The 21,011-nt window shown below is 36.7% G+C and overlaps 5 protein-coding genes across 8 annotated transcripts; 4 read left to right on the plus strand and 1 right to left on the minus strand.

Annotated features, from left to right (window-relative positions):
- Positions 1 to 2,086: 2,086 nt before the first annotated feature.
- On the minus strand, positions 2,087 to 4,590 carry LOC110861618 (caffeoyl-CoA O-methyltransferase 2). 2 transcript variants are annotated; one of them, XM_022110750.2, is made up of 6 exons: positions 4,372 to 4,590; positions 3,571 to 3,822; positions 3,278 to 3,384; positions 3,003 to 3,206; positions 2,361 to 2,516; positions 2,087 to 2,274 (listed from the first exon to the last, which is right to left on the minus strand). In XM_022110750.2, exons 1-6 carry the CDS (start codon positions 4,427 to 4,429, stop codon positions 2,224 to 2,226), a joined length of 828 nt encoding a protein of 275 aa, XP_021966442.1. In that variant the 5' UTR covers positions 4,430 to 4,590; the 3' UTR covers positions 2,087 to 2,223. The 2 variants fall into 2 exon arrangements, with proteins under 2 accessions (XP_021966442.1, XP_035700746.1); XM_035844853.1 differs by lacking the exon at positions 4,372 to 4,590 and adding an exon at positions 4,108 to 4,126.
- A 793-nt stretch (positions 4,591 to 5,383) lies between these two features.
- Positions 5,384 to 7,534, plus strand: LOC118433181. 2 transcript variants are annotated; one of them, XM_035844865.1, is made up of 3 exons: positions 5,384 to 5,552; positions 5,610 to 5,726; positions 5,831 to 7,534. In XM_035844865.1, the coding sequence occupies exon 3, from the start codon at positions 5,841 to 5,843 to the stop codon at positions 7,158 to 7,160; it is 1,320 nt and encodes a 439-aa protein (XP_035700758.1). In that variant the 5' UTR covers positions 5,384 to 5,552; positions 5,610 to 5,726; positions 5,831 to 5,840; the 3' UTR covers positions 7,161 to 7,534. The 2 variants fall into 2 exon arrangements, with proteins under 2 accessions (XP_035700758.1, XP_035700757.1); XM_035844864.1 differs by having other exon boundaries at positions 5,623 to 5,726.
- Positions 7,535 to 7,738: 204 nt separating this feature from the next.
- On the plus strand, positions 7,739 to 9,842 carry LOC110861655. The gene is made up of 4 exons (XM_035844852.1): positions 7,739 to 7,791; positions 7,873 to 7,943; positions 8,035 to 8,104; positions 8,191 to 9,842. The coding sequence occupies exon 4, from the start codon at positions 8,193 to 8,195 to the stop codon at positions 9,489 to 9,491; it is 1,299 nt and encodes a 432-aa protein (XP_035700745.1). The 5' UTR covers positions 7,739 to 7,791; positions 7,873 to 7,943; positions 8,035 to 8,104; positions 8,191 to 8,192; the 3' UTR covers positions 9,492 to 9,842.
- A 448-nt stretch (positions 9,843 to 10,290) lies between these two features.
- On the plus strand, positions 10,291 to 15,292 carry LOC110861606. Of its 2 annotated transcripts, none has more exons than XM_022110736.2 (6): positions 10,291 to 10,425; positions 10,563 to 10,638; positions 10,736 to 10,813; positions 12,806 to 14,150; positions 14,279 to 14,421; positions 14,838 to 15,292. In XM_022110736.2, exons 2-6 carry the CDS (start codon positions 10,585 to 10,587, stop codon positions 14,946 to 14,948), a joined length of 1,731 nt encoding a protein of 576 aa, XP_021966428.1. In that variant the 5' UTR covers positions 10,291 to 10,425; positions 10,563 to 10,584; the 3' UTR covers positions 14,949 to 15,292. The 2 variants fall into 2 exon arrangements, with proteins under 2 accessions (XP_021966428.1, XP_021966429.1); XM_022110737.2 differs by having other exon boundaries at positions 10,736 to 10,792.
- Positions 15,293 to 17,159: 1,867 nt separating this feature from the next.
- On the plus strand, positions 17,160 to 18,792 carry LOC110861594 (SEC14-like protein 2). The gene is made up of 4 exons (XM_035844829.1): positions 17,160 to 17,284; positions 17,365 to 17,561; positions 17,825 to 17,905; positions 17,974 to 18,792. Exons 2-4 carry the CDS (start codon positions 17,525 to 17,527, stop codon positions 18,237 to 18,239), a joined length of 384 nt encoding a protein of 127 aa, XP_035700722.1. The 5' UTR covers positions 17,160 to 17,284; positions 17,365 to 17,524; the 3' UTR covers positions 18,240 to 18,792.
- Positions 18,793 to 21,011: the final 2,219 nt, after the last annotated feature.

Here is a 21,011-nt window from a genome sequence, read left to right on the forward strand (position 1 = left end):
CACAAGCGTATTTTCCTAAGGCGAAACTTGTTCCATATGACGGCCCTTGTTTTTAACTGTAAAAATGCATCGCCCTTTATCCCATAAAAAAACTTCCAAGGACTTTTCTTATTTCGTATATCTTCCAGTCATTATTTTAAGCGTTCCAACGTGCGTGAAAATTCCTAAATCGATTCGAAATTTTCATGATTGGTTAAGTCTATATTTTTGTAAAAACATTACCTTTATCTAGCCACAAATATTCCTAATTGCTGATATACATAAATATAAAATACCCGAAAATCTCAAGTTCATATTTAAATGTGATTTTAAATTAAATTATAGCTTATTACTGTACTGAGAAAGTTTTTTTAATTCTAACTAATACAAGGCTTTTAAAAACGGTTTGGAACCGTTTTTCATAGAATAGATAATCGGGTTACTTAAATTTGCAACAACTCCATTTCAAACCGGTTTTCAAAATCTCCCGATTTTGGATGTCGCAGAGATGAGACTTGATTGCCAAATTTCACGAAACAGAAATTATTGAATAAGTTATGTACATTAAGACAATTTTGGTTATCGTTTTCAGAATTCAATTTCTACTTGTCCACTGTTTGACAGATGCGTATTAGCATTTGTAACCCCCCACTTTCGTGAATTAAAGCTCCTAGAAAAAAGGTAACGCATGCAAATCAGTTTTTTCGCCCGGAAATGCTAGAACGCATTCATAGATTTTGAGAAAATTAAAGAGGAAATGCTCCTCGCCATTGTTATGAAGACTTTAAAGGTCGTTTAGACAAAAAAATATTTGGTGAAGTAGGGATCATGTATTTACGCCAACATTTTGCATGAGTGGGTCGACACAGATAGAATGGTTAAGTTATTAATGCTCGATTGATAGTGCCACGCCCTTTTCAATTACACATGACAAATTGTTTGATAAGGTTATTAACACAAACTTGAAAATTTTTCAACTGCAGGATTATTTATCTTATGTTACCTCAACCGATTTACAGAAATCGTCACAGAAGGCTTAAGTTTGAGCATTGAATCATTTTGTGAGATCATTGAAACTTTTCAGAAGTGAACAAAATCAAGATTCAATTTATAACTATGTAAGCGTTGGTTTGGGACATTAGGTTCTTTGTATAAGTTAACATGTACTTCGGAGGGTCAATAATATCTAGTGTCTGCATCACCCGGCCGGTACGGCCCTTCGGGCCGTCCGGCCTGGAGAGTGCTCTCCACTTAAAACCAGTGCTCCTACGGCCCTGTTTACCACAGAATATAGATTCTGTGATTATTTACATGCATGCATAAATAATTTCATACAAATACCGCAAATTATTCATGAATCAAAAATTTTGATTCAAAATTATACAAATTTTCCAATTTTTAAGTAAAATCATACCTACACATGTACAAGGAGGTTTCCCAGCGTGTGCTATCCGATTGTCCAAACTATAGTCTCCATATAGCAGAAATTTAATTTATATGAAATTAGCAAAAAGCATGATCTCGGGCTGGGCACGTTTGTCAGAGAGGTTTGCATCTAAAGAGGAGAAACCGCAGCAGGAAGTTGACTAATTTTATCTACGTTTTTCAAATTTACTCCTCTTTGGATGCAACTTTCTCTGGCAAACGTGACCATTGGGAGATTGTGTCTTTCGCTAATTTTATATTAACTAAATTTGTTATCTATTTGACCCTAGTTTGGTAAAAATCTGTGAGATCTCAATTTTGACTAACTTTACCTGAAACAGGCATTATCATAATTTATCTAATTACGATAATCTAAGGACGAAAGTGCACTCTAAGTTAGACTCTCTAACTAAATTGTATTAAAATTCAATCAATCAAGGTTAAGTAAAATTTAGGATGGCACAACTGATTGTTTAAAATTTATATACATTTACATAATTCTACAAAGTTTACAACTTTGAAATAGAATTTCAATTTATAATGTAAAGTACATTTTATACCTTCGTCGGGTAAATTTTACATAATCATTTCTGTCATCGCAAATTTTACTCGAGTTTATTTAGCTATAAAAGCTAAAAAATTGTCTTCGCCATTGCAGAAATAATTTTTCGTAATACGTAAATTTTGCACTTTACGACATCATACTAATCAGAACTCGATTATTTATTTATTCAGAAATAAAATCCAATATTTGTAATTTGGAATAAATTTCCCAATTTAGAAATTCTCCGATCCAGGCATGATTTCAAATTAGTATCCCTAATTCTTTAAACGGATGAGGAAGACGCCGTCGCGAAAGGGAAAAATCATCTGGAATGAACATGCAAAATTTTAAAAGTTATTTCAAATATCGTGCATGTAAATAACGAAATTATTAAAAATAATCATTTATTTACTTGCTCAACTCGGTCGTCCTGCTTGACGAACTGGACGAAATCGAAGAGAGCTTGTCCCTGAGGGGACGCTTTCTCCAGAAAAGTATCGTTCCCCCAGAGGATGTTGTCGCACAGGATGACGCCACCCTTCTCAAGCAAGTTGTTGGCCAGGATGAACTATAAGTGAGAAAAAATACAACAATATGTTTTTCATTACATGAAAATGGTCACATTTCAAAATTTGACACAATAAAATTTAATTACACACATACATAAATTAACTTTGTGTAATTGAATATGTTTGCGAGTCACTAATTGTACGAAAATTTGCACGACATGAGTTGCGAAATTAAATGTATTTGTACAATAAAATGCATCGTAACTTAAAATGATTACCGGTTGGTACATAACTTTGTTTTAAACCACTTTTAATGCACTCTAAATAAACTTGTGTGAAATTTAGTCAAGGTTAAATAAAACACAACAATTGCATAAAATTCTGCAAAGTTTGGATACATTTTACCAAATTGTTGTGTGATCATGATACAGGGAAAAATAAAATTTATCAAAATCTGTGTAAAATTTTACCCAATTTTCGTCATCCCATATTTTAACTCAACCTTGACTAAATTTTACACGACGTTATTTAGAGTGTGTTTGTACCTTGTAGTAGTTGATGTAGGATGATTTGTCCGCATCGATGAAAACCAGATCGAAACGTTTTCCCTCCTCCTTCAAGAGCTGTAAGGATTCAATCGCTGGGCCAATGACAGAACGAATTTTGTCCTTGAGGTGACCCTTGCCCTCCAAATGTTTTGCCAAAAATTCTTTACAATACGGTTCGTTATCAAGGGTGATTACCTCTTTCTAATAAAAGAAACAAGTTTCGAAAATTTAAAGTAAAGTTTCCTAAAAAGGTTAATAATTTGTGAATTTACGCAAAGCGAGGTCTCCGCCAAAGTTACGGCGCCGTATCCCGTATACGTGCCAATTTCCAAAATTGATTTCGCCTGCGTCATCTCCGCCACCATTTTAAGCAATTGGCCTGGAAATTTAAGGAATTGATAAAATTCTGAAAAAATGTGTACATGCATACACCCCTAGAAATACAGTATTAAAATAATACCGTACGGTATTCATTTCTGATTCTCAATTATTTACCACGCAAAAATCGATATTTTTATGCTTGTAATATTTTTAATTCGAAATTATGGAAATTATGATAAATTACCGACAAGATGACCACTCAGCATTCCTGCACTTCTCGAAAAGGTGGGATCTTTCAAAGTTTCCTGGACAATTTCCGTCTGCGTGGGGGTCTCGGGGGGGATGACGTCCTCAAGAAAGTTGACGAGTGAAGACGTCACTTGGTGGCATTGGCGGATCATGGCGAGCTCTGGCTTTTCGGCGGCGTCATCTCCACCAGACATGGAGATCACGTCGTGTAAAATGAGTTCCACCTGACACGCGGCGTATCCCGCACCTGGACAAATAAATATGTAATTAGCAATTGAAATTAATTAGCCAAGTCACGCAGACCTTGGTAACATTGTAAAATCCGTAAAATTTTCAAACCTTTACAAAATTTTGCAAACTTACATACATACTCAAACCAAGTGCGTCTTATTATTTTCTAAAAGTTTGCAAATTTGCCTTACAAAACGCACGGATTTTTCAAGTTACTAATGAATTGTGTAAGAAATTTTACTTGTAAATAAATGACGGTTAAAATATTTACTTTGGTCAATCTAAGTATATAAATACTTACAAAAAATAAAGTTTCACGGGGTCAAATTCTAAATTGCATAAGAATCAAATTGGGATATTAGTTTTTAGGAAATAAACATGCATAAATTAGTTGCATAATATGATTTATGTAAAACGTCGTTTTAAATACATTTATGAAACGCAATATGAAGTTGAATCTACATATAAAATCCCTTCAATAAGCAGCGAATCTAATGCAAATCTATTTCTAATCTCTATTATATTTGCACATTTTTATTAAAAAGTAATTAATAAAATTGGTTACGTTTTCTCTCCGAATGTGATGCCATTACTGCACTGGTAAGAATTCCTCTGTGCGACATGACTCAATTATTTTTCAAATATTTCCTTCTGGCGTGTATGTACGGGCACGACTGGATATGACAATGTGCAGCTGAGGTCTGACACGTACATATGTCGATATTTATTCCTATTTACAAAGTGATGACGACGAATATAGATTAAATAAACCGATAAACTAATCGTTTTGACAGGTTATGTGATAATTTTGGTGGAGGGGAAAAATATGACCAGACAGAAAAGGTTTATGTAATCTATGTACGTATGTATTGAGGAAAGGTACATATGATGAATGCGCATTTACCATACACATGTTGCTTCTTGGATAAAGCTGGAAACATGCATGAGTGAGTTTTGGGCTGTTAAAGGATAACTAAATTTTTAGAAATGAGAAATAAGCATGAGGTCAGCATGAAGGAGAATTATATAATGCTCACACGTATATATTTAGTGTATTTATGTAAGTAACGAGGATTTCATGCTACATGGGTACATATGTAAATTTGTAAATACATTTTATATATGAAATAAGGGATTGTACATATTTAAACCATGTGACATATTTAGTTGAGGTAGGATCTAGTAACTAGTAGTAACCAGATTCTGGTTCAAGGCATTCGAGGCAATGAGTAAAACTAGGAGTCAAAATTCCATGAAAATCGGATCGGAAATGTTTCATCCGCTTTTTACAAACGCTTAGAAACTAGAAAGGATGACGGACAGACAGACGGACAAACTCTTCGCATAAACTAGCTGCAAACTAAACTTAGAATAGTAAGAAAACAATTATCAAGCTTTGGCGCAATATGACACACACGAGCATATGCTATGCATTTAGGAGCTATGTATTTATAATTCAAAAAGAAAATTAATCCTGATTTTCTAACTCTGCATATGTACATACTTTGCACAACAAACTTAATTATTTGCATGCGTAATTTGCATAATATGCAAAGTGGGTACTGAGACACGGCGATATTGAGATGTCGTCTCATGCCGATGAGAATTTGAGATTTGAGAACTACGGGGGCAAATTTGAGACAATTTGAGACTCGCTTTATTTCTCCACTCCGCAAAACGTAGAACTGGTCCACTTCACGTGTCGGCACTTCGGCAGCCACATCGTTCTCGTGACAACAAATTTTGGTAAAACTTTTTCTTAAAACTTATTCTAATTTTTGTAAAACGATTTATTTCAACTAGGTCTCTGCTGCAGGTACAGGTGCTCATCACTCAGATTTCCATGTCGGAAGAAGCAGCTAGTCGCTCTCTTTAACCAAGAAAAACAAAGTGTCTGATTACAAATTAATACAAATAGGGGTAAATTTAGTTATAAATAGCAATTTCTCATGCTTTAGTTATAAATAATTGAATTTATGTAACTTCCACCATTTTAAATACTTTAATAACTTCTCATTACGCAGGAACACAGGAATGACTGGGAAAGGTGTCAAAATGGAATTTAGAACGTTGTCAGTATCTCTGCCAAGGTTGGTCGTCGTTACTCCTCCACCTCCGATGTCTGCGCCAAACCTTATCAAGCATGAGGACGAGTCCAACGACGCGGTTGTTCGTATTCCTGGACCCGATCTCGTCGCTTCTGGAGGACGAAGACGGCGACAAGATGTCGAAATCGTGTCGAAATCTGCAAACAATCCAGTCCAGCCAAGGTCAACTACTTCCTCCGCCGCCGCCGCCGCCGTCAACGTCTCCAACGCCCCGGCAAATGTCCGAACTTCTTGTGCTCCTCCACCCGAAAAACTACCACGATTCCAACCCGAAACTAAAGTCTTGAATGTTGATGAATTTGTTTCCTATTTCGAAGCTTTGATAAGCCCTGATGGACTTGTCGGTAATGGGAAGCCTTATAAATTCAGCAGCAGGAAGGAAATTGAGGTCATTTTAGAGTCGATGATTCTCTTTGTTTCTAAAAATGATGGGAACGAGGGTTTGAAATTATTCGGCGATGATAATTTTGACACGTGGAAAACCCTGAGTTACAAGTCCACTTTCTTTACATCCCTGCACAAAAGTTCAGGTGCTCGATATAATTTAGCCGCAAAATATGCGAGATACTGCGTAATTTCAAAAGTTTGCCCGATTTTTCCAAAATTCCTTAAATGCCTGTCATTCTTTGTGTATTATTTGTACCAGGCAAAAGGAGAGGACTTGAAGAAAGTGAAAGGTCAAGATTTCGTGGTGGGAAAAATTCTGGAAAATGTTACTGCTTTTGAAGAAGATGTATTTCCTGGTCAAAATAATTTGTACAAGTTGAAGCTAGATTTTCAAAAATTGTCAATTTCTCCAGAAATCTTCCCACTGGGGGAGGGTCCTGAAGGGAAAATTTTCCCTGGGAACAGTAGTCAGACACGTTCGATGGAGGTGGGTGGAGTAGATCCCATTCTCCCGTTAGTTTACGATTTTACTGCCGATTTACGAAAGACGGCCGACGATTATTCCACCTCGTTGAAAAAGCTGGCTCGAAACGTGGAGGAATGTCACGAATTACAGACAAAACTTGAAAAGAAGGTTCTTGAAAGTAAAAGTGAGCATGCAAAATCCTCCGCTCTTAGGGTAGATTTGGTCCGAAAGGCACATTTTCAAGGGACACGCGATTTAGGGAATGCTTATCAATCGGAAAACGTAAAAGTTGTGAAATTTCTGACTCTTTGTGAAAAGGAGCCGGAAATTTATGACGAAATAATTGACAAGGTTAACAACGTTCTTGAACCTCCTCCGAAGAGGACAAGTTAAACCTGTCTGTCTTTGTTTAGAAGAAATTAATTAATTATGGCTAATTAATTGCTATACCTTAATATTTACATTTTCTTGATTGTTAAACAGTCGATATTTTTTAAAGTACCATTTTGTATAATTTATTACAATTAGTTCCATCGCCCATAATTTTGTAGAATTTGTAAAATTTTAACTGACTGATGATTTCATTGGATTAATTATTAATTATGTAGTTAAATATTTAGTTATACGACGTTATTGTAAAGCGCTGGGCGTTTAATTTTTTAAATACTGATATGGTTGTAAATATGAAATGAAACATGTATTTTTTGATGTATTATTTATTATTCAAAGCGTGCTCTATAATAAATATAAAGATGTGTTTATCATGACCAAGGTACATTTACAATTCCTGAATTAATATCATAAAAATGGGAACTTTCATTATCTGATTGTATCAAAATGCTGCATAAGTTATAGACTGACGAAGTTATAGTTTATAATTTTCATAAGTTATAGTTTTGAGAAAAAATATCTTCCACAAAATTTTACATGAAAATGATAAATACGTAAATGAGAAGAATACAACTTGCCCCGTTCCACCGGCAAAAGTAGAACTTTTCCATCTCAGCTGCCGGCAAGAAATTTTGTAAAACTTTTTAACTTTTTCACTTATTTGTTATTCTTGTAAAAAAATACGAAATTTGTTTTAACGAATTGTTCATTACAGGTGCACTATAATTTCCAGAAGACTCCTCTCAAGTCGTTCTCTTCCCAACGAAAACGAAGTGTTTTTTATAGGTAAATTTACATCAAGTTTTTAGCAAATTTATCCATTTTTTTTGTTTACAAATATTCGAATCTAAATTCCACCTTTTCAAATACTTTGTAGGACAATTTGAGTCGCAAGGCACGGGATTCAAGGCATTCTCTTCCCAACCAAAACGAAGTGTTTTTCACAGGTACTCATCAAATTTTCAAATTTTTATATATACATACAAATGCTCGAAGCTAACTTCCACCATTTTAAACACTTCCTATTATACAGAAATGAGTGGCAAGGGTCTCAGCAGGTCACAGGGGTCGGGACAAATTCATGTCAGCGAACGAGCCGAATTGTCGTCATCATCATCGCCCAACTTTTTCGACGAGGACGACACCATGGTCGTCGCTGGTGATCCTATTGTTCGTACCGATGTGGAAATCCTCTACGTGGGAAATCCAGTCAGACCAATTTCAGGTGCCTCCAATGTCGACAGCAAAACTTCGGCTGCTCCTCCCCCACCAGAAAAACAACCCCGACTCGAAACCAAACCGGAAACTAAAGTCTTAACCCTGGACCTATTTGTTTCCTACTTGGAAACTTGCATCAGCCCGGTTGGACTCCTCTATAAAGGAAATTGGGTCTACAAATTCGACTGCAAGGATGAAATCGTCGCCATTTTGGAGTCTGTGATCCTCTTCGTTTCTAAGAAGGATGCCCCCGATGGTTTAAAAGTATTTGGAGATGATAACCTGGACACGTGGAAAACCCTGGTGCAAGACTCAACCTCAACTTTCTTCAAATCCCTAAAAAGTCATAGTGTTCAGCGTAATTTATACAAAAAGTATGCGAGCTGGTCCGTAATTTCGAAAACTTTTCCAATTTTTCCAAAATTCCTGAAATCCCTCTCCTTCCTCGTGTATCATTTGTACAAGGGGAAAGAACAGGATTTGAAAAAGGTCAAATATCAAAGTCCAAATCTTGTCGTGGCACAAATCCTGCTAAATGTGGTGGGTTTCGAACAAGACATTTTTCCCGGTCAGAATAATGGGTACAAGTTGAGGCTAGATTTTCGCTCAAATTCGCCCGAACTTTTCCCCCGGGGGGAGGAGGAACCTGAAGGGGAAATTTTACCGAGAAAGGCAAATGCACCTTCTTCTTCCTCCTTGATGGTGGGTGGGGTGGACCCCCTTCTTCCCAAGGTGTACGATTTTGCTGCAGATTTACGAAAGAGGGCGGACGATTATGCGACTTCGGTGAAAAATCTGGCTCGAAATGTCGAAGAATGTTACGAACTCAGGAAGAAATTTCAAAGCAAGGTCGTCGAGGCGAAAAATGAGCATGCGAGGTCGTCCGCCCTCAGGGTGGATTTGGCGAGAATGGCAAATTTTCAAATTAATGACGATTTAGTTAATACTTATCAATCTCGGGATGCAAATGTTGTCAAGTTTCTGACTTTGTGTGAAAAGGAGCCAGCAATTTATGACGAAATAATTGATAAAATTAATAAGGTTCTGGTTCTTGACGGTCGAAAGGGGAAGGTTGTCGATGATGTGGAAAAGTCGGTGAGTACGAGTAAACCGTAAATTAAGCTGTATTTATTGGAATATTTCTGACGATGAATTTCATGGAATAATTTTTTCTCTTGGTAAATATTTAGTTAATCTTTTTTAAAGGACTATTTTGTATAAATTTTAGTTCAAATTTTGTATTATATGATTTGATTATAGTTAGTTATTAATTGGCTCATGTATGAATTATGTAAGTATTTATATTGTATTAATATGCAATTTTTCATGTTAATTATCAGACAAGGGTCTTATTGTAAGGCGCTGGACGTTTAGTTTTTTTTAATGTTGATATGAAATATGTATGTATTTTACGATGTATTTGGACTTGAAGCGTCTTTTATAATAAATATAGGAAACAAAAATGTATTAATCATGACAAAAGATATATTTTTTGTAACTATAAGCAATGTCCCAAAGTTTCAATTCAATCGAGTTGTTATTGAAAAACTTTTTCAGAAAAAGTTTGAAATACATTTACATATACTACAAATACATACATAGCCTACAAAAGCATCAAAGAAATCTCAAAATTCCCCAATGTATGTATCTACATAACATGCTTACATGAGGGAACGTCCATACATTACATCGTCAAAATAGTGGGTGGGTATTGGTATTAGGTCTTTCCATCTTTCCCATATTAAAATTTATTAAATATGTATGAGCAATCTTGTAAGGATTGCTATTCCTATTCCATGAAAATTTCTTATCCCTCAAATTAAAGGCCTTATCGTGTAACTTGGGTTGGGTGAGTGGGTACTAAAATCCAAAATTTTGATGTAATACATGGATGGGCCCTGATCGTTGTGTTTTTCCGTCGAGCGGCAGATTAAGTTTGGTTCCGGAACATGTGCTTTCTCCACGCGACACACTAATAAAAAATATAAAAATATATTTCCACCTCTTTTCTTTTGGATTAAATTGAAGAAAAAAGCTGAATATTAAATAGGTAAATCATTGGTAACGCGTCGGGAATATTTGTTACATAAATTATTACACAAGTTTTTAATAATTTGCGGAAGGAACATTAAATTCAAGTTAACAATTTAATTAATTATTATTTTTTATTTTGTATTTGCTCTTTAGTTGTTAGTACATCAATTTATCGATGGAATCTGCACGGAAGATGGAACAGATCGCCCAAAATAATCCGATTGCGATAGTAAATACATAATTTTACATAAATAAATACCTAATTTAATTCGTTAACAATTCACAATTAACAAATTAAATGTGGTTACTTCTGCTTTTAATTACAGCAATTTAACTCGACGGCGATGAATTCTCGTGCTCCATGGGGGACAAGTATGGTGCAGGTCGCTCTAAATAATCCAATTGTACGTGGGTGTTTTATTATTAATTTTCAAAAGGTATGTTCCGCACTGTTTCTCACCAAAATTTTGATGAAAGAACAAACTTCAAATACATTTAGGAGGATGTGATTTTTTTCAGTTCTGTAGGTTAACATTAACACTAGCAATAACTCATTAAAATTTACCTCGAAAATATGCCAAAATTTACGACTTGATTTCATTATCATCCGAAAACCGTTTTCCCCTGATGTTTTTCTTTAAGTTTGTGAGATGCCGAAAGCAATTTTGGTACCCAACGGACGGAAACCATTTTCATACCTAAGTCTTCAGTTAACATGGAACAAATTGCTGGTTTTGGAACACCCATCTCATCTGCTATATAGGACAGTTTCAATCGCGGATCTCTCATTATTGGTTCCTCTAGTTTCCGGAGCCTTTCTGTGGAAGAAGCGGATTTTGAGCGTCCTTGCGACTTTTTGCCCGAGACCTCGTTTCGCCATCATTTAAAATTATTAACCCAATTGAATTTGTGTTTTGTGTTGAGCAGTTTTCATCGTAAATTGTAAGCATTCAATCATAAATCTGCGACACGTATTGCCCATCCAGCATTAAAAATTAAATCACACTACGATATTTAATTTGCAAATCTACAAAACCGCTTTACTACAGGAATTCAACAACTTCCACCAAAGTATTCAATTTACACATGAAGAAGAAATAAATGGACAGCTTTCATTTCTTGATGTCACTCTTATACGAGACCAAAATGAAAAACTGCGGAAGAAAGTCTACCGAAAAGCTACGCATACTGGTCGATATCTAAATTATTCGTCTTACCATCATCCTTCATAAAATCTCAGTAATTGATGCTTTGTTATATCGGGCATTATTAATTTCTGACCCAGAATTTTTAGATGAGGAGGTCGCACACGTGAGGATACAACTTCTGAATAACGGTTATCCCAATTCCTTGATCTCCTCCCGATTACGTCGAATGGAATCTAGAATAATGAATCAAGACGAGGAACAGGAACCGAAAAAACGTATGATACTTCCATATATGGGTGCAGTGACACACCACCTTACCACATACCTCAGGAGAAAACTGGACTGCGATTTCGGTTTCATTCCTGGAAAGAAAATTGGTAACCAAATATGCTCGCACAAGCAAAAAGAGCCACCGAAACAAATTGGTACATATAAAATTGAATGCGCCACTTGTCCATCCACCTACATCGGAGAAACATCGCGATCAGTGGAAGAAAGAGTTAAGGAACACGTACGAGATATAACAAAGAAAAATCTCAAATCTGCCGTCGCTCTACATATAATACAAAATTCATCCCACAAAATAAATCAAGAGTCAGCAACTCTAATTAATAGGGAACCAAGATATTTCCATCGGAAATTCAAAGAAGCATTATTTATCAAAAACACTCCACATAGAATGAACAGAGATATGGGGATGGACATCAATCCTATATGGAGTTCATTATTACTTCCCCTTACATCGAAGCTGATAATTCCACCAGCGCCACGACCCCAGCGTCTGTGACAACAACTTACTGTCAACAACTATTTTGCTATTTATTACCCATCTTATTTCTTCACTAAACTTTGTCAAGTGTAAATAATTATTGTAATTATTTCTAACCACCTGAGGAAGGAAACAGTTGTTTTCCGAAAGCTTGTGTTAAAATAAATCACTACACAATGTCATCCATACGATCTGTCAATCCACCTCTTAATTGCAAATCTAGCATTTTTTCCGTCGAGGTAAAGTTTGCCGATTTATTGCTAGTGTTTATGTTGACCTACAGAACTGAAAAAAATCACAGCCACCTAAATGTATTTGAAGCTTGTTATTTCATTAAAATTTTGGTCAGAAACAGTGCGGAACATACCTTTTGAAAATCAATAATAAAACACCTACGTATGTAAATAATTCAAATACATAACTTTAAACGGTTTTCAAAGTTTTAAATTTTAAATATTTCTCAAATCTTTCTGACGCAGATTTTGACTCAAATCCTGCAACAGGCCTACACCTCGTTGAAAACTTGTCGACTCGTCTCTCACTTTTGGAACGACATGGTCCTCTCCCTCCCAAATACGAGACTCGCGTTAAGGCTCCGAAAACTTCCCCTCGCCGAAGACAATCTCTTCCAGTTTGACACCAGCGAAGAAGATGACGACGATGAGGACATTGACCCCGGTCCCGTTCCCTTTCTCACGCTCTGCCTAACGTTAGATGCCCGACTTGCGAAACGCATCTGGGCCTCGAGCTCGGCGTCTTCTCGATTGGCTCCCAAAACCAAAATCAACTACTTTGGGACAAAGTTGCTCCACGTTTGCGACAAGTTTAGCCAACGTGTACAAATCCTAGAAATTTCCACCCATTCGGAAGACTACTTACCACCGATTTACCACGTTTTGAAGAATTGCTGTCCAAATTTGACCCAGTTGAGAATCAAGGTCACACCAGGAACGGCATCGTCGAATTACAGTATTTCTGAAATTTTATTCCATCCACTATCCCCGAAACCAAACTTGACCACGGTGGCCGTCACTCTCAGCAACCCCCGGAATCTTGCAAGGTTTTCGATTCTTCCCCACGTTACACAGCAGGTGGTCCACTCGGCGCCGAATTTACGAGAGATTTTCCTTCCAGTCGGATTCTATCCAGATTTCGCAATTTCGCCTCATCTCGAAACCTTAGCGATTGGGCAAGACCTCTTTTGCCGAACAGAATCCTCCAATAAGTCTGCCATGTCGATAATGTTGGCACAAGTGAGCGACCATTTGATCAATTTGAGCCTGGGGAAGACAGGGATCCAAAACATTGAGAGTTTCGAAGTCCTCTTGCCTGGGATGGCTAAATTGAAGATGTTTCGGAACATGATGGTGGACGTTTTTCGATGCGGCGACTTCTTCAAGAATATCGCAGGCTTGATGCCCTCTCTGACCAGGATCGTGGTTGGAGAAGCGTTTCAATGTTCGAAAGGTGTCGATGAAATTTTGCAAAATCTCCGAAATTCGGGACAGATCGTGGCCACCGTGACGGATCTGGTGCTTATTGGTGTGCACGAGGTCACCCTGCTGGACGGATTGGAGACCGTGTTACCGAACGTGGCCGAGTTGAAGGTTGATTCGTTGTATGAGGCGAGAATCCTGTCTGGCGGTGGTGGTGGTGGAAGAAGATGGGGGTTTCCTTGGGGAAAGTGTGACACCGAGATGGGCGCCGTGCTCGCAGCGTGTCGGGGTTGGAGGGGGTTGAAACATCTAAAGTTGGGCGTGTCCACGTATCCTAATGTCGAGGATATGATTAAGGATCTGCTGGATAACAGGGAATTGTTTAAAGGTCAGTTTAAATTTTAATAAAGTAAGTTGCAGAGTTCTTATCGATATTAACGTTAAATGAGGACAGTTCAAAATTTTTAAGAGCAATTTTTCCTAAATTTATTTATTTTTTGTGAATTGAAATTTCAGAAAGATTAAAAACTTTGGAAATTAGTCTAATGAAGTGCATGTATTATCCGACCCACAACTTGACTCAGGGCGAGATGAACCTGTTTGAAACTCTCCTCATGGAAATGCGCGACATGAACGAGGTCACGATCTTATTCCTTTACGTGAGTATTTACTGATATGACTTTATTATTAAGGGAAGTCTCCCAGTGTATGTTGTCCGATTTTTATAAAACTATTGGCAATCGATTATTTATTGTGAAATTTGTGAAAGACATGATGTCACAATGTGCAGGTTTGGCAGAGATATTTGCATCCGAAGAAAAGACGCGTCTTAAAGTCGACAAATTTTACACTTTCCAAATTTACTGTGCGTTTTCTTCTCTTCGGATGCAAATATCTCTGTCAAACGTGCCCATTTGGGGATTGTGTCGTTCGCAAATTTCATCCTAATAAAATTTGTGATCTAGTGACATAAGTTTGGTCGAAATCGGAGAGCATACGCTGGGCAACCTCCATTTTCAGGACTGATTAACTTTGCTGGAAGTAATATTAAGTACAATTTATTTCAATTTTCCAGTTTGGCGCAGAATCCCGTAAGAAGATGCTGGATTTCATGGTGTCCAACAAATTGGAGGTGTCCAAGTTTAAGATGTTTCAAGGAGGAAAAACGTGTCGTGACGGGGAGTGATTTTTTGATTAAATGATGACCTACATAATTTATTTGTTATACATACGTTATATTTATTGCTTGTTAAGTTAAACTTGTTACCGGTGTAAAATTTAGTAAAGTTTAGTTAGTGAATCAAATCTCTAGACAAATTTCACTTTATTGATGGTTTATTTTTATTTTTTATGGTTATAAAGTTAGATTAGAAGTTTAATTTTTTTCTTCTGTAAGTATACAGATACAGATATGTATGCACGTGCATAATTGTGATTAATGAGATTCGTAAAATTTAAATGAAATCTTGCAGATTTTGTTTTTGACAAAAAATTTCGAAATAAATGGGAAATTATGCAAAAAAACACTAATTCAACCAATAATTGTGCTTACACACATATGTATGTATGTATACATTATGAAGCTGCTCAATATGCAAAATTATTTATACACAATTTATGCAAATCATGTATATACGAGTATTTATATGTTTGTAATATGTATGTACATATGGATTTGACGCATTATGCATTTGCCATTGCGTCATCTGTGAAAATATTTTTCACGGTTTAATACACACGGAATTTCCGACATATGGTTCCCACGCAATTAAGATTAATTAAGTAGCTAAAATAAATTTATAGTTATCCTCAAATGCTTCGAAATATGTACATCTTTAGGCAATTGTACCCTGAATTTTTTTATTGCATACGTTGATTTTGCATAAATCATGCATACCAACGAGTCAGAATTTGCAAACATTATTTAGTTACACTGCAACATATGTTGATATGTACATACGGTAATCTAATTGATAAATAGGTAAACCAGTCTCCGTAATTATGCTAATTGGTTGTGTACATATGTTTCACTAATTCGCCAAGCTTTTCCTCCACCAAGAAACGTACATATTTACCACTAAATACTTGTTTACGCATGTAAATGCATCAGGCCCGTAGCGACGTTTTGTCCGGCCTGGAGAGTTTGGCCGTGGTACAGCCTAATATGCCCCCAAAAACTTAGAAACCTCGATTTTATCTGGTGTATTCTATTACGGACCCCCGCGGTACGGCCCCTTGGGCTGTACGGCCTGGAGAGTGTCTCTCCACCTCTCTCCACCGTCGCTACGGGCCTGAAATGCATATGTCATCATTGATAAGCCATCAATAATTGAGTACCCAAAATTGTTCAGACTTATCCTCAATTACATAGAAAGATAATAAATAGATGTTAAAAATTTTAAATTCCAGGTTTTATGCGCATACAATTTTTCAGACTTTAAATTTTTGTCGGTATTTGTCAACACATTTTATGTTTCCAGTTTTCCTGCAGACTAAAAATTATCCTGTAACGATGATGTCAATCAAACGAGATGTTAACAAGATAATGAACTTCTGTATTCAAGTACTCTAATTCGTGGACATGAATTCATTAATTTTATTACCCAATCGATTACTATTTAGACCTGCAGCGAAGAATTTAATTTACGTCATTTACATAAAAACCAACGAGTTTGTAACTTTTTATAGGTATTTATGCTAATTTGTCGGCTTCCGTCCTCCTATAAAATCAGGGAGCAAAATCTGCCACAGATCAGTATAAACTTTGAAACCTGAGATTGACAAGATGTTCAAGAAAATCGTTCTATTATCCTGCCTGGCAACCGTTGCCATGGCAACTTCTGGAAAACTACGAACTGAGGACCACACCCGGTTGACTGGAGAGCAAAGGGCCGCGTTAGATGAGGTAGCCACAGATTTAGTAAATTTTAATTAATTAATTTCTCATCTTAATTATTCTTTAAATTTAATTCATAGCTGATGAGGAGAGTTCTGCCCAAAATTAAGGAGGACTGGGTCAAGGATGAGTTGTACGTTTTGAAATTTCTTCGAGGTAATTTTTGTTCATAGTTAATTTAATTATTTTTCTTATTTATCATTATTTTTAATTTTTCGATTTTGAAAATATTTAGCTAAAAACTTTAATGTGGACGATGCTGAGCTGTTCTTCCTTGCGGTATGAAAAATATTTCTGATTAGCAACGCATTCAATTCGCGTAGTCATGACACCCTTCGCAAATCTCGAAAGTTTTCGAAAGTTCCGAGATTAAACAAAGTTGAAAAACTATTTCAATTTTGTCTCAAATTAAATATTTAGCCAGCTTTATTTTGAAAACTATGAGTTATGATAAATACGTACATATTTCTAAGAAAAACTTAAATTTAAATTTCCCTCTTCTAAAAAATAGCATCTTTCTTGGCGCGATGATAACAAAATGAAATCCATTTTAACCGAGGACTTTTCCGATATGAAGAAAAACTTTCCCTACAAATTGGACGGTTATGACAAACAAGGGCGACCACGTGAGTGATAATTTTCGAAAATAAATAAATACATACATAAATACCCTCAAAATTCAAAATTTCTTAAAATTTTGCTCCAGTTTTGATCATGGACTTTGGCGATTGGGATTTGGACGGGGCTGCGGAACGTGGCGAGATTGACCGCGTGCTCCGCTACTATGACCGCATGTTGGAAGAAGCTGAACAAAAAGTGCTCGATTTGCAACATCAAGGCAAAATATTACACAATTCACCTGGCTCATGAACCAAGATAACAAAGCTACCGTCAGTTTTGCAGGTTAGACAATTTTTAATTAAGAAAGGACATCGCAATTTAAAAAAATTGCAAAAATCACGAAATTGGGAAAAATATTTCAAGCTGTACAATTTCGCCAATCTCAAAATTTTGGGCGGAATTATGAAGCCCCTTCTTGCGAAAAATCTTATTTTTCCGAATTTTCCAATTTAATAATTTAAGAAATAAGTTAATTTTTGTTCCGAACAAATTCGAAATTTTTATTATAAAAGTTTTCTGAAAATATTTGTTATGTATATTTCCAGCTGCCCGGTGTTACTGGCATGCCCCCAGTGTTTATGAAAAACATCATCCCGGCTCCAGTGCGAAAACAATGTTCATAAACTGTAAGAAAATTAGCGTTGATTTTAAACGGATTAACTCTATAAATTTTCGCTCTTTTTCTTAAACCTAGCTCCGTCTCTCTTTTCCCCGGTCATGTCTGCCATGCGGCCCTTGATGTCACAGGACACGAACGAGATTATGGACAACTACGGGGATGAGAACGAGTGGAAACCCCTCCTCTTGGATTGGGTCGACCCAGAACAACTGCCCCCTTCCTACGGGGGAACGAAGGGAGTTAAAGGCGGGAAGGGCAAAATTCTCGTGGGCACGTTTCATGGAGACGCGAATAAACCGAGGTCTTGGTCCTGGCCCAAAGCTTTCGGATTTAGACATTGATCCGATTTCTGGCCTGGACTACCAACGAAAAATATTGTTTTTCGAAAAAATGTTTTTCAAAATGTTGCTTCTTGCCTGGAATACTTATTAACGGAAAAATACTGATTTTTGAAAAAAAATATTTCTTTTAAAATATTGATTAGTGCTTTAAATTCTTATTACTCGAAAACTTATTTTATCCCGGTTAAAAAATATTTCTATTAAAGATATTGCTTCTTCTGCCTTAAATACTTATTAATTGAGAAATATTGCTTTTAAAAATATTGATCATCTGTTATACTTAATATGAATTGGTAAAATAAAATTTTGAAAATGTAAAATTTTGACTTCCCCTGTATTCTTTACGAGTTACCATTTTCATATTTGCCTTGGACGTTGTATTTGTGGCCTAAATATCTACTTCCTTGCCGAGATTTGTTTGCACACCATTTTAAGGAATTTTTTCTTTTCGTTTTTTTTGCTCAATTCGAACTCGTCGCGGATACCTCGGTGGCAAAGTTTTCTCAGAATTCCGACAAAGGCTGCGTGATAGATAAGAGCGTTCCTTGTATTTTTTCCCACTGGATAAGGGGTAGAATTGCTTTCATACCAGTTCTTCCCTGCCCTTATATAGGCCTGTACAGAGTGAAGAACTGACGAATTTTTGACAAATTTCACCTACATAGGTATGGACCAACATAAATAATGCAACAAGACGCACATTACTCAGGATAAGAGGGAAGAACAATATGAAGGCCTGCACCTGTAACCTCTTAAAATCATGGGATTATAAGTCCACGCTTCATGCTTGATCCGAAAGCCAAAATTTAAACAAACACCCAGTCCAGCAATGCCTTTTAAACGTTTTTATATTTCACTGTCTGGGAGGCGCATGCAAAAAATGTTCCCATGTTACGAACGATGTACATACATATATAAATATGTATCACATACTCAAAGATTTGCAAAAAGTACAAATGTGCATAAATATGTATATATGTATGTGTGTACACTATATTGACACAATGAAGCACCTTTACATAATTCTATGACTTACAGTGTCACAAGATACACCTGCACGCATATTTATGAACATATGTACATACATCGACAGATGCACATGTTAGCTTATAAAATTTGTATCGCGTATAACAAAATGTGTCTTCTAAAATTAAAGTGCATGCAAAACTACACGCCATAAATAGACGATATTGATACATACATATTTGCATATGTACATTGGGAGTGGGACATATATGTACATACATATTTAGGTACGCAAGTATGCAAATATGTATGTATGTATGTGTATGTACATATTTACAAATTTGCATATGTACATGCAGGAATCTGCACTGCGCTTTACCCATGTTTATAGTGATCCAATTTAAAATTCTTTTGTCTTCTTTCTGTAATACATATTGGTGTGTAAGCATTGCTCTGGCACACTTCATACACACGTTTATGAATGTCTATATTGACTAAACTAGGTTACAAAATCATATGTATGTATGTATGTCGAAGTTATGTACAAAATGGTAATCAATATGCAATACATACATATTTACATGTATACATACATAGATACTGAATGTAACACATTTCACAATAATACCATCTTAAAATATCTGGGGCTTAATTAATTTTCGAAACGAATCTCCGAAATTGGCTAATTTAAATTGAGAATTTTGTTCATATGTATGGAAAAAGCATATAGGTATAGGAAAAAATAAATTTCTGATATTTAACACTTCCCGAGTAAATGGCACAAGTCATACATATGTACTTATGTTGTACTAATGTACGTATTTACATACATAAATTCGTACATAGATTCGAATTGAATTTGAATTGAAGAGATCCTCTTTGGCTTTCAACCGTGCACGACGTGTCTCTCTCTCGCTCTGCAACTGGGTTCTCTCTCTTCCATCTGGGTCGCGGGTGTGCCAGGGCAAGTGAAGTGTGTCCCAGGCTTTTCGCCCTGTGAGCCTCGTCCACTCACACCCCCCACCTGCGTGCCTGGTGACACCCCCTGCCACACCCGTCCCAGCAACGACAAGCTGAGCCATCAGGCGAAGATGGATTCGCCGGACCAAGTGCACGGGAGGATCTACGCCATGGAGGACTCCCCCCAGGTAGGTCATTGTTTGGTATATCGGGGTGGTGACCGTGGGGGCGGTTGGTAGAAGAGTGGGGACGGGGTCGTGCATGGCGGTGGGCAGTGTAGTCGGGCCTACGGGGGTCCCATGGCCCGGTTGTGCTGTGAGGGGTGAAGGGGCAAGTGGGTAGTGTCGCTCGGCCCTGGTCACACTGTGTGACCGTGAAGGGGACACGTAGCCCGTTCCCGTGAGGGCGCTAAGGTATTTCGTGGTCCGTGGACGCCCCCCCCAACAACCTTCACTCACCTTGCTTCCGCCGTCACGACGCCGTCCTCATTTGGATATCAGCAGTTCCTCGTGGAATCTGCCTATGATCCCTATCACTCATTTGTCCTGCCTGGGTGTCTCTGTAGTCAGAGCCGAATGGACCTCTGGGCCACATTCCCAGAGGTGATAGTGGTTTTCCTGGCTCTACACCATAGCCAGGTTTTCCCACTATTCCTCTGACTACTTTACTTTATTTACATTTACATATCTAACTCTGTAATTTCTATTGATGAGGGCTCATGGCCATATCAAATGCTAATAAATTGAATATTGAATTGAATTGAATTTGAATTTTATTGCCAATAAATTTTATTGAAATTAAAATTAGAATTTAATTTAATATTAATGAATTTTATTGCCAACATGG

This window comes from Folsomia candida, unplaced genomic scaffold (genome assembly GCF_002217175.1).
Source record: "Folsomia candida strain VU population unplaced genomic scaffold, ASM221717v1 Fcan01_Sc043, whole genome shotgun sequence".
NCBI lineage: Eukaryota > Metazoa > Arthropoda > Collembola > Entomobryomorpha > Isotomidae > Folsomia > Folsomia candida.

Excerpts from the sequence above, each read along its gene's own strand:
- LOC110861618 (XM_022110750.2), bottom strand. The coding sequence starts at position 4,429 with ATGTCGCACAGAGGAATTCTTACCAGTGCAGTAATGGCATCACATTCG. Across the intron at positions 3,823-4,371 it reads ATCACATTCGGAGAGAAAAC|GTGCGGGATACGCCGCGTGT; the intron begins GTAACCAATTTT and ends TTATTTGTCCAG. Across the intron at positions 2,517-3,002 it reads CCTACATCAACTACTACAAG|TTCATCCTGGCCAACAACTT; the intron begins GTACAAACACAC and ends TCTCACTTATAG.
- LOC118433181 (XM_035844865.1), top strand. The coding sequence starts at position 5,841 with ATGACTGGGAAAGGTGTCAAAATGGAATTTAGAACGTTGTCAGTATCT.
- LOC110861655 (XM_035844852.1), top strand. The coding sequence starts at position 8,193 with ATGAGTGGCAAGGGTCTCAGCAGGTCACAGGGGTCGGGACAAATTCAT.
- LOC110861606 (XM_022110736.2), top strand. The coding sequence starts at position 10,585 with ATGGAATCTGCACGGAAGATGGAACAGATCGCCCAAAATAATCCGATT. Across the intron at positions 10,639-10,735 it reads AAAATAATCCGATTGCGATA|CAATTTAACTCGACGGCGAT; the intron begins GTAAATACATAA and ends TTTTAATTACAG. Across the intron at positions 10,814-12,805 it reads TCGCTCTAAATAATCCAATT|ATTTTGACTCAAATCCTGCA; the intron begins GTACGTGGGTGT and ends TTTCTGACGCAG.
- LOC110861594 (XM_035844829.1), top strand. The coding sequence starts at position 17,525 with ATGAACCAAGATAACAAAGCTACCGTCAGTTTTGCAG. Across the intron at positions 17,562-17,824 it reads AGCTACCGTCAGTTTTGCAG|CTGCCCGGTGTTACTGGCAT; the intron begins GTTAGACAATTT and ends GTATATTTCCAG. Across the intron at positions 17,906-17,973 it reads GAAAACAATGTTCATAAACT|CTCCGTCTCTCTTTTCCCCG; the intron begins GTAAGAAAATTA and ends TCTTAAACCTAG.